This window comes from Glycine max, chromosome 10 (genome assembly GCF_000004515.6).
Source record: "Glycine max cultivar Williams 82 chromosome 10, Glycine_max_v4.0, whole genome shotgun sequence".
Classification (NCBI taxonomy): Eukaryota; Viridiplantae; Streptophyta; class Magnoliopsida; order Fabales; family Fabaceae; genus Glycine; species Glycine max.
The window spans coordinates 51,074,207-51,084,352 of record NC_038246.2 but is presented as its reverse complement, the minus strand read 5'-3'; the positions used below and the strand labels follow the sequence as shown (position 1 = coordinate 51,084,352).

Genomic DNA, 10,146 nt, shown 5'->3' with positions numbered 1-10,146 from the left:
AAACTTTGCTTCCTTCAACGACAAGCCGTTTCGTTCCGCTTCCGTCGTTTTCTTCTGCTTCTGTTTCGTCATGCTCTGCCATGACTTGTTGAACTCGACCATACTCTTCGTTCCGCCGGGGGAACCTTCCAGTTCGCGAACTCCGAGAAGTAAAGCGGTAGCTGAGATGGTGAGCGTGCTTGAGGAGTTGTCCGAGCGTGGGAATGTCTGGGGCGGCGCGTGAGGTCATCCAGTTCCATTAGGTCGAAATACGGCGATGGTGTAGCATTGTCCGCAACAATGCGAGATGACATTGTTTCTGAATTTGAAGACCTGCAACTCCATTTCAATCAAATTCATGGGAGTTAGGTCGCGTAAGCATACTATGCCCATGATCATCAACAATTAATATATATATATATGCATGATTTCTTCAAGGGTTCTAGAGTTAATATTACTGTTGCTCTAGTACTAGTATTTTCCCTCCCCTTTTCTTCGCCAAATCAGTAACCTATTCCTTCCAGACCACACTTTCTTCGTGGCTTTACAAACATTAATTAATTGCTACTTGTTTTTCACTTTTAAGATTGATTAACATTAAGTGAATATGCAATATGGACATATTAGTAAATATTATTTACAACATATTCTTTATAATTAATAAACTATATATGAATTAATTAATATATTTGTTGCGTTTAATAGTAAGGATACCATAAAGTTTCCAGGATTAATTTTAAATTTAAACTAAATAAATTAAGTTCAGGAAAATTGTAAGAAAGAGACAGCAAGGGAGTAGTGTATGAATGAAGACCCAAGGGAAACCATAACAAAGCCTGGATATATAAGAAGAACCCCCCTCCAAAAAAAAAAGTGTTTGATGTTGCTTCGTTTGGTTTTGTAGAAAAGCACGGGAATGATTCACAATATATATATTAGACGAAAAAATGAGACTTTCACAATCTTTTTTTTTTTGAAGAAGAAGAACAAGAAGAAGATGAAGAAGGGTATTTCAATTCAAACAGAAAAGAGAGGGAGAAAAGGTTTGTAGAAATATATATAAAAACAAATATACTTTTATTTGTTATATGTTTTTTATTTATGTCGTTATATATAAAAAAGAGAAATGTATAATAAAATTCTCACTCACATTTTGTTTGATATAAGAGTAAAATAGTAAGAAATTCAAAAGAAGAAATGAAAATAAAGTGAAGGTTAAGCTTTTTTTTTAAAGGAAAGGTTAAACTTAAAAATTAGGATTATTTAGTTGAGATAACTAAGAAAATAAATGGAAAAGTGGTGGCTGCCACTGTAAAAATTTCCACACTGAAGGTGAGTGGCATAACTTTCGGTGAAAACGATTCATCCTATAAAACATACATTTTCTTTTCACCGTCTGTTTTCTTGCTCTCACCCTGGCTTAAAACAAAGTAAGTGAAACAATTAAATTATATTTTTACTTTGTCTGCTTAGTTTATTTTTTATTTACACTTTAAGTCTTAAATATAAACTCTATTACTGTATTAGAATTTACGTGTGGATTATGGCTATGAGTATAATAAAGGAGTGAATGAGTAGATTGTCAATTTGAATGACTTTTTTTACCTAGAAAATATTATGATACTTAAAAATTATGATTCTCTCTTTTTGTTATATATTTTTTATCTGCTTACTATATACTGACTCTTACTAATGGATAATGTTTTTTCTCTAACAATTATAATAAAATTAAGACTTTTACATGTTCAGATTTCACTCTTAAATACGATCCAAATATTTGAACCTTGCAACATGCCTGACTTTGGAATTAGGTAATTCCCTCTTCTAATAAATTTTCCGGATACTAAAAATAAATAGAGCATGACACTCAAAAGTCAAAAGACGTTGGAATCTAATTTGTTCCCTTTTTGTTACCCAACCGATTTTGGAATCAGATTATATTGTTTGCCAATGAGAGAGCATGGCACTGGTGGAAGGACATGAAGATTTTTGAGAGTCAAGGCCTTTTTACCAAAAAACAAATATGGACCCATTAGAGGCTATTGCTAGCTGCACCTCCATATTATTTTCAATATCCCGCAAATTATCCTTCTTTTATAAGTTCCTCTCGCATCCTCCTTTCCCCTAAACTTGAGCTACTTCCTTTTCACCCCTAACACTGCACCTCCCTTCAATGTTGCTTCTCTCATCACTCTCTCCCTCCGTCACTCTTGTTTTTGTTTTTTTGGGTGAATTCCATCACTCTTGTTTTGTATGAAGTAGTTGTAGTCATGTAGTCTATGTTTGCATCATTGTCACAAATCGGAAAACCAAAAATCCAGACTATATTTAATAAATTTTTAGAGACTAACATTCAAATCTATAAATATGAAAAGATCATCATCACTTTCTTTTGCAAGCAGTGTGTCCCTTGGAGGCAATTCATTCTACAAGAACTGGGTGCAGCTAAAGGGTGTAATACACTCGATCGGATCAACAACTCTTGACAATCAAGTAAATAGATACAGCAAGAAGGACTTTGCAGATGGAATGTACAATCCATCATCAACCACCACTGTCTCCCCAACAATGCCTACGATGCTTAATTTCAGTTCAGGGTGTATTCATCGTCAACTGTAATCTAATGCAATTAATTTGTATAATTAATTATCATCATACAGATCCGTCACATACGTACTACTCGATCTACACAAACGCTCCATGACCATTTGTGTTTTTCCTGTATGTAGTTAAGGACTCGTGAACCTCATTAAGATTCTTTTTCTCACATGTTTAGATTTTGTTTTCCTGTTGCAATTATTATACTAATACTAGTACTGTCTATTTAACAAAAGAAGAAAATAAATGTATCTTTATAATTATTGACATTTTTTATTGGGCATTCAAACATGGCTACGAAACTGACATTAAGTCATAGATAGTGGATATATAGTATTATTAAAAACAAAAACAACTTAGCTTAGCTTATTCGCAAAAATTAATACATAGGTATTTGTGGATGATCCAATATTAAGATTCTTGATATAATATAGCATTGCTCAGGCTTTATGAGAACTAGTGTTCTATCCACATTCCTAAACAATGAGACATGTTCATAGTCTGGTTAAATTCTACCAGTGTCAACCCTATCTTTGGGTTTTTTATTTTTTTATTTATTTCCTATTTATGTGCTTTTACCTATAACATGGTGTTTTAATTTTATTTTTTAATGTTTAATTCCTTCCATTTGTCTTTTAAATTTGTCATTTTTACATTAAGTAGAGAAAAAATAAAATATTTATAAGAAATAATATTATTTTCTAATTTATAAATTTTATTATCTAACTGGTTTGCTCATTTATTAAATGGGGTACAAATTCAAACAAAGTGGGGATTTTTTTGTTGTTCCTGTTTCCAATGTCCCCTAAAGATTGTTCTCAGTTTTCATTGTTGGGATTGGCCTCTAACTCTTTGAAAAACTGGTGAAACCTTGTAGCCAAACTCTCTTTTAAAGCAGGGGAAACAGGAATCTCTCCGATCATAGTCTCCAGAACGGCCTCCGAGAGTGGTTTGTTGTCTATCACTGCATGCTCATGTTCTGGTATTGTCTCATCTTTCGAGAAACTAAGCTGCAATTTGTACAAAATTAATCAAACTGGAGAAAATTAAACTATATACTATGTGCAGTGCAGCTTCCTAGTTTTTAATTTCAGATGCAATTGGTGATTGGTGATTATACTAACCCCCAATGTTCCAGTGGGTGATTGTTTGTAGAAAACAGTGGAGCCTGGTGGGAAATTTTGATCCTTGAAAGCATTTCTAAATTCCTCAATAGCTTTTTCTTCTGCTTCACTGTAAGTCCCAACGGATTCCATATGGGCCACACAGTTCTCTGACACCTTCCTTACGTATTCACGACCATCCAATGTTCTTAACTTTGACCCTCGAATTAACTTCTCAAACGGACCTAATTAATAAACACTCATATTTCATTGAACAATAATGAAATGAAAGTGGCAACAATTGAATAGCACACCTATAGCCACAAGAAAATACTAGTCCAGCTTTTTTCTTCTTCATATTCTTATTAGGGGTGACAAGGTCAAAGTTGGTGATTATTAAAATTGATCAGTCAATCCGTATTGGATGAATTGACCCACCTATCCATCATACATATATATTTTGTTAAAAAAAATGTAAATATTAATAGTTGTTTAGACTTTTTAAGTTGTCATTTTATATTTTTTTTCAAGTTTATAATGTTATTTAAAAATCCAAATATACATTTTTTATTTTTTATGGTATTTTATAAAATCAATTCTCTAATACTAATAGAAAAATGTATATTGAAATCAAAATTAGGATAAACAATTGATATATTTTATATTTTTTAACTAAATTTATTCATTTGGTTAATTATATGAAATAAGATATCAAAATTTTTCTTTTTTTTTTCATTTTTAACGGTTTAACCCAACAACCTACCAACTTATTCCTAAGTGAGACAGGTAAGATTTTTAGTCCACCATTAGAAGGTGAATTTTTCTGTCTCGACCTGTTTTGGAGGAACTAATGAGAGGATGGACCAAAATGAATTGGAGTAACCATTTTATCTTTTTCATGTTATCACGATTATAAAAGAAATTAACAACTGAGAAAAATTTTGATTTATTATGAGGTAAAAAACAACATATTGAATCAATAATACTTGATTAAAGAAATATATATATAAAAAAAAAGAGAGAAAGAATTTCAATCCGAAATATATAATAATTGTGTTTAACTATCCTTTTTTTATTGAATTTTAGCTGTACAGGACAAAATCCAGCTGTCTAAGTTATCATATCTTCAACGCTTGCAAAGAAATTATTTAAATTTTATAATTTTCATAGTAAAAGGAGATAGCATATATATTCGAAGCTTAGAAAATGACAGTCACGTTAATTACTAGTACGTACTCTTGCAAAAAGTCCGTTAGATTAGAGTAAGAAAGCTACTATAAATTTATTGATCATGTTATAATTAGTACTAGAAGGTATAAGACGTGGAAACATGTTTAATTTTATAAAAGCTACTACCTTTGATGATATCTCTGTAGAAGTCAAGTGAGTCCAGCAATTCAGCTGCACTTTTGCCCTTCCATTTGGCACCGAGTGATGACACGGCCTTGTCTTCCAAATAAACACCTATTCCCGTGAACTTTACAAATTCTTCTTCAATATTCAACCCTCTCACCCCTAAAAAAGTAAATATTTTCTTCAACTAAAAGAGAAAATAAAAACAACATAATAACCATATATGAATCCTTTTTTCAAGTTTTAGTTTTTCATCATATACTCAAATTTGTGTCTTCCAGCAACGGTCTTAATTAATTAACAGTTGGAAGTTTCAATACTTTAGCAAAAGCTAGCTAGAATCGAAAATTTATCTTAGATGGTAACCTATATATATATAAAAAAGGTAGCCATATAGATTTCTAATAAGTATATTAAGTGTTGTATATTAGAACCTGCGCCACCAAGGAAATAGGATTTGGTAGAGGCAGGAGGTGTCACCACCGCGGGGAATTGAAGGAACTCCACAGTGACATTGGTGATGGATGCTGGTGTGGCCATAATGTGTCAAATGGAGGACAGTGATTTTTTCAAGAGGCAAGATGGTTAATATAGAAGGCATTTCAACTGTGACTGGCCACTTGAATCTTGACTAACATGAGCTTGCAATAACATTTTTTAAATATGTTGCATATGTTTTTTATTACTAAAAAAAACATTATATTTTAATTTTTAATTTTATTATGTTGCATATGGTTAATATGTTGTTTTTTTAATTTTATTATCTAATATTTTAAATTTATATTTAAAAATGCTAATAATTATTTTTTTAGTAAAAAAAAATAAAATACGTTAATAATAAAAAATATTATATTTTAATTTTTTTTAATTCTTTAACTAATATCTATAATCTATTATTTATAATGCATTAGTTGATATTGATTTTTTTTAAAAAAAAAAAACTGAAGTTCTTTCTCACCTACCCACCTAACTTGCGCTTGAAAGAATAATGAGAAAATAAAAAATTGGACAACGGCCCACGGCCCCACCATTATTTTTTGTTTTTGATTGGAAAGCCATCGCATTATTCGCATCCTAGTCCTACTTTCCACACCAGAAAAATAAATTTTCTATAGCAGTAGATCTATACATCATTTGTTTGGGGCCGTGTTAAAAATCGGAATAAAACTGCTGTGGATTACACTAGATTCAGTTGAGTTCAAATGTATACATTTTTTTTTATCAATTTTCTCTCTCAAATTTATCATATACTTTAAGATAAATAATTATTTTTTTCCTAAAATATGAAAAAAATAGTTTCTAAAAAGATAAAAAGTGAGACAAATTTGTCTCATAGTCAACTTTTGTCTATTAATGTTAAAAACTCGATTACATAACATACAAGGACAAAATTATTGCATAATTAATGCTTATATGGGCGTATGGACTAAAATTACTTACCAATACATTCCTAAATTTAATAATTTATTAATATTTTGATCCTTTACTTATACAACTTATTCACAATATATATCCATGAAATATATATAAACCTAATTAATTAACATTAGTAACGATATACATGCACCAATAACACGTAGACTTAAAACTTTTATGATTTTGTTATTACAGATATTTATTATAATGTATTGTCATTATAATTATATTTATAATGTCAACTTATCACACAAAAATCAAGACTTAAGAGGAGACAAAACAAGGTTAGATTCTCAAATAAAAAATCAATTTGTCAAATCTTAAATGGATCATCCATAAATAAAAAATAAATAAAAAATAAACATGAAAAGTTTAACAACTAGAACTATAATATTTTTATAGCTTTCCCTCTCAACTAGTGATCACCTATATATTTATAATAAACGTCAAAAGAAAAAAAGTGAGATTAGTTTGTCTATGAAAGTATAATCTATTACTTTTTTTATTTGACATTGATTTTAATTTTATAAGTGATCACTAACTAAACAAGGAAACTATAAAACATTGTAGTTATGATTGTTAGACATATCATGTTTGTTTTTTTGTTACTTGTGAATGATTCATTTAAGATTTGACAAACTAATTTTTTATTTAAAAACCTACCTGCCTTACATATCCTAAGTCTTGTTTCATTTGTGATAAATTAACATTATAAATATAATTATAATACATTAAAATAATATTTGCAATAACAAAATCATAAACTTAAAAGTCTAATGTGTTGTTTGTGCATATATCTTGTTACTAATGTAACTAATTAGGTTTATGTATTTTGTGAATATATTTGTCCATAAGTTGTATAAGTAAATGACAAAAATGTCAATAAATTGTTAAATTAAAAATGTATTTGTGAATAACTTTAATTTTTATATTCATGCAAACATCAATTAGGTGACATTTTTATTTTTATGTGTGTCATGTATATGAGTTTTCTAATGTCGATGGCGAAAGTTGATGATGAAATGAGTTTATCTCACTTTTTACACTTTTAAATATTAAATTTTATTTATTTTTTCATCTGGATAGACTTATTAGTGTCACACACTTTCAAAAATGAAAATGATTATTTATCATATATTTTATATAATCTTTTTGAATGTAGGATGATGAATAGTTGAATGAAAAAAAAATATTTCAACTGAATTAAGTTTGCATTAATTGTCATTAATTGAATGAAGAAAAAAATCAAATTAATATTTTACGTCTGAATCAATTGCTAATTTGTTATGTAAAATTATTTGCTACTTATTGTCGTTATTAAATTGTTTTATACAAACCGTGTAAATTGAATAAGCAATTTTATACTTCCGTTTCAAAATATAAATTGTTTAAAATTATTGTACATCTTTCGTTTCAAAATATAAATCGTTTAAAGTCATTATACAATTAAAAAATATCAGTAATTTTTTTAATATGTCATTTTATTTTTAATTAAATAATATTCCTACTCATTTACTCTCACTACACATAATTCTCATTAATAATAACTAATTCTTATACAAATTTGATAGACAAACAATTTTTCATTTCACCTAATTAATTGATTTTTTTTCCACCATAAATGCATGAGTTTTTTCCCCACCTAATTAATTAATTTATTTTTATTCCTGGATTTTGACAAATTGTTTTTTAGTCTTTGAAATAATAAATTGATATTTTATTTTAACTTTTAGCATTTTGTGACAAATTTAAAATGTAAATTCAAAATGAACCAATATTATATTTAATTTGAAAAATCAATCTATTTTCTTGTTAAACAACAACTTTTAAAATAAGTATAAAAATTAATCTTTAGTATTAAAACTAGTTTTAAATTAGGTTTAATTATTGTTTTAGTCTCTGAATTTAGGATGTGTACTTTTTTTGTTTATGAAATTAAATTGTTCTTTTTCTTCTAAATTTTGATGAATTAATTTTTTTAGTCTCTAAATTGTCATGAATAAGTTTAAATTTTTAATCGCTTGAATTTGATTTTAAATCTGTCACAAAATCATTACAAAAATGTTAAAACCGTCATGAAATATCAATTTATCATGTGAGAAGCTAAAAAATAATTTATTAAAATTTAGAGACTAAAAAAAACACATACCTAAAATTCATAGATTAAAACAACAATTAAACCTATTTTTATTAAATAACATTTAACGTGTCAATAAATTCAATACACATAACTGACCAAATTTTCAATCAATACCAATTTATAGTAATATTAATATTTGGATCAATCAAAATCATATGTTTGAACCAATCAGATCAAAATATAAAAAAATCTTTAATTTTGCCGATTAAGAAAATCATTTATCTTTTGTTGGAAAGGAAAAAAAAAATCATTTTAGTAGAAATTGCTTTTGGACTTGCGGTTGCGGTTGCGGTGGGCATTTAGTTATTTTTTTTCTTTTTCGAGATGAGGTTTTTCTTTTCTCACGTTTTTTCTGTACATTTAGTTTTTTTTTCGATTTTACACTAATGGGTAACATGTTATTGTATTATACCTTCAACTTCTGGTTTTGATTTCTCAACTGACAGAAAACAAAATTAAATGTTAATTTTTCGTTCTCATTGTTGGCCACGTGACGATAAATTTTCTTTCTTCCTTTAATAAATAAGTGGCTAAAATTGATTCTTAAGCAAATAACTATCTACTATCTTTTCACCTAAACAAATTATTCATAATTTTCTTCCACTAAACAAATTTTAGTTTTATCTTATACATTGATACCATATTTTTTTACTTAATACACGGAGGTTAACATTTTACATGATATCATATTAATATCTAAATTATTATGATAAACTTATATTTTTATGAGAGTGTAAAGATGAAAATATAACACATTTTATTATATAAAATACAAAATTTAATTAAAAAGTATGAAATTATTAACCCATGCAACACACTAAACAAAATCTAGTTCTACATAAATCCTTGATTCGTCACTCTCACTAGTTTTCGATAGCTTATAAAAAATAATGTTTCCTTAAATTAATGTTCCATTAGATGAATTTACGTCAATGAAAGTAAGTTTAGTGGGTTTTTTTTTTCTTTTGGCCTATATGACATAATTTTATGTTAATATCGTGTTTTTCGAGTGGTTAAGTGATGTTTCTAGTTTGAATCTTATGGATGAAAAAAATGTGATTGAGAGAAGAAATTTATAAAAATGATTATGACCTATTAGGAAAAATTGATAAATACTTAGCATGGATATTATGCTATAAAAAATAAAATGAATAATATCGTGCTTCTCAAATGGAAAGAATGGTGATGTTTGAATTCTTTATAATGGCTGTGTGGGTTATTTCAGGCATTATTGAAGAATCATGAAGGCTTGGCAAGTAGCATGTTCTTCTGGGTGAGCTGTTTGTGGCCCTTGCAAATAGTTATATTATTATATATCTACTAAAGCCAATGACGTTTTCTGGCCCTTGCAAATACAACATCGCAGCACAAATTAAAATTGCTGCTACTTCCAAATATCTGTAAGCATTAATTAACCTTCAAGGTTCAAGCAACCTACAAATGTGAAATATATATGCAACACTGTACCTGATATTATTATGATGTACAATTTCGGGATGAAAATATATTTATCCTCTGGATCCATGTCGGCAGGGAGCTCAGTTCCGTGAAGTATTC

General features: G+C 28.3%; 1 protein-coding gene across 1 annotated transcript; it reads right to left on the bottom strand.

Annotated features, from left to right (window-relative positions):
• Positions 1 to 3,271: 3,271 nt before the first annotated feature.
• On the bottom strand, positions 3,272 to 5,595 carry CHI1B2 (chalcone--flavonone isomerase 1B-2). Its single transcript, NM_001249168.2, has 4 exons — positions 5,468 to 5,595; positions 5,037 to 5,195; positions 3,702 to 3,925; positions 3,272 to 3,587 (listed from the first exon to the last, which is right to left on the bottom strand). Exons 1-4 carry the CDS (start codon positions 5,571 to 5,573, stop codon positions 3,396 to 3,398), a joined length of 681 nt encoding a protein of 226 aa, NP_001236097.2. The 5' UTR covers positions 5,574 to 5,595; the 3' UTR covers positions 3,272 to 3,395.
• Between the last annotated feature and the right edge of the window lie 4,551 nt (positions 5,596 to 10,146).

What these genes read in the sequence shown, in the direction of transcription:
- CHI1B2 (NM_001249168.2), bottom strand. Translation starts at nt 5,573, where the DNA reads ATGGCCACACCAGCATCCATCACCAATGTCACTGTGGAGTTCCTTCAA. An exon ending in CTACAGAGATATCATCAAAG is followed by an intron (nt 3,926 to 5,036) that starts GTAGTAGCTTTT and finishes TTTATTAATTAG; the next exon opens with GTCCGTTTGAGAAGTTAATT. An exon ending in CACCCACTGGAACATTGGGG is followed by an intron (nt 3,588 to 3,701) that starts GTTAGTATAATC and finishes TACAAATTGCAG; the next exon opens with CTTAGTTTCTCGAAAGATGA.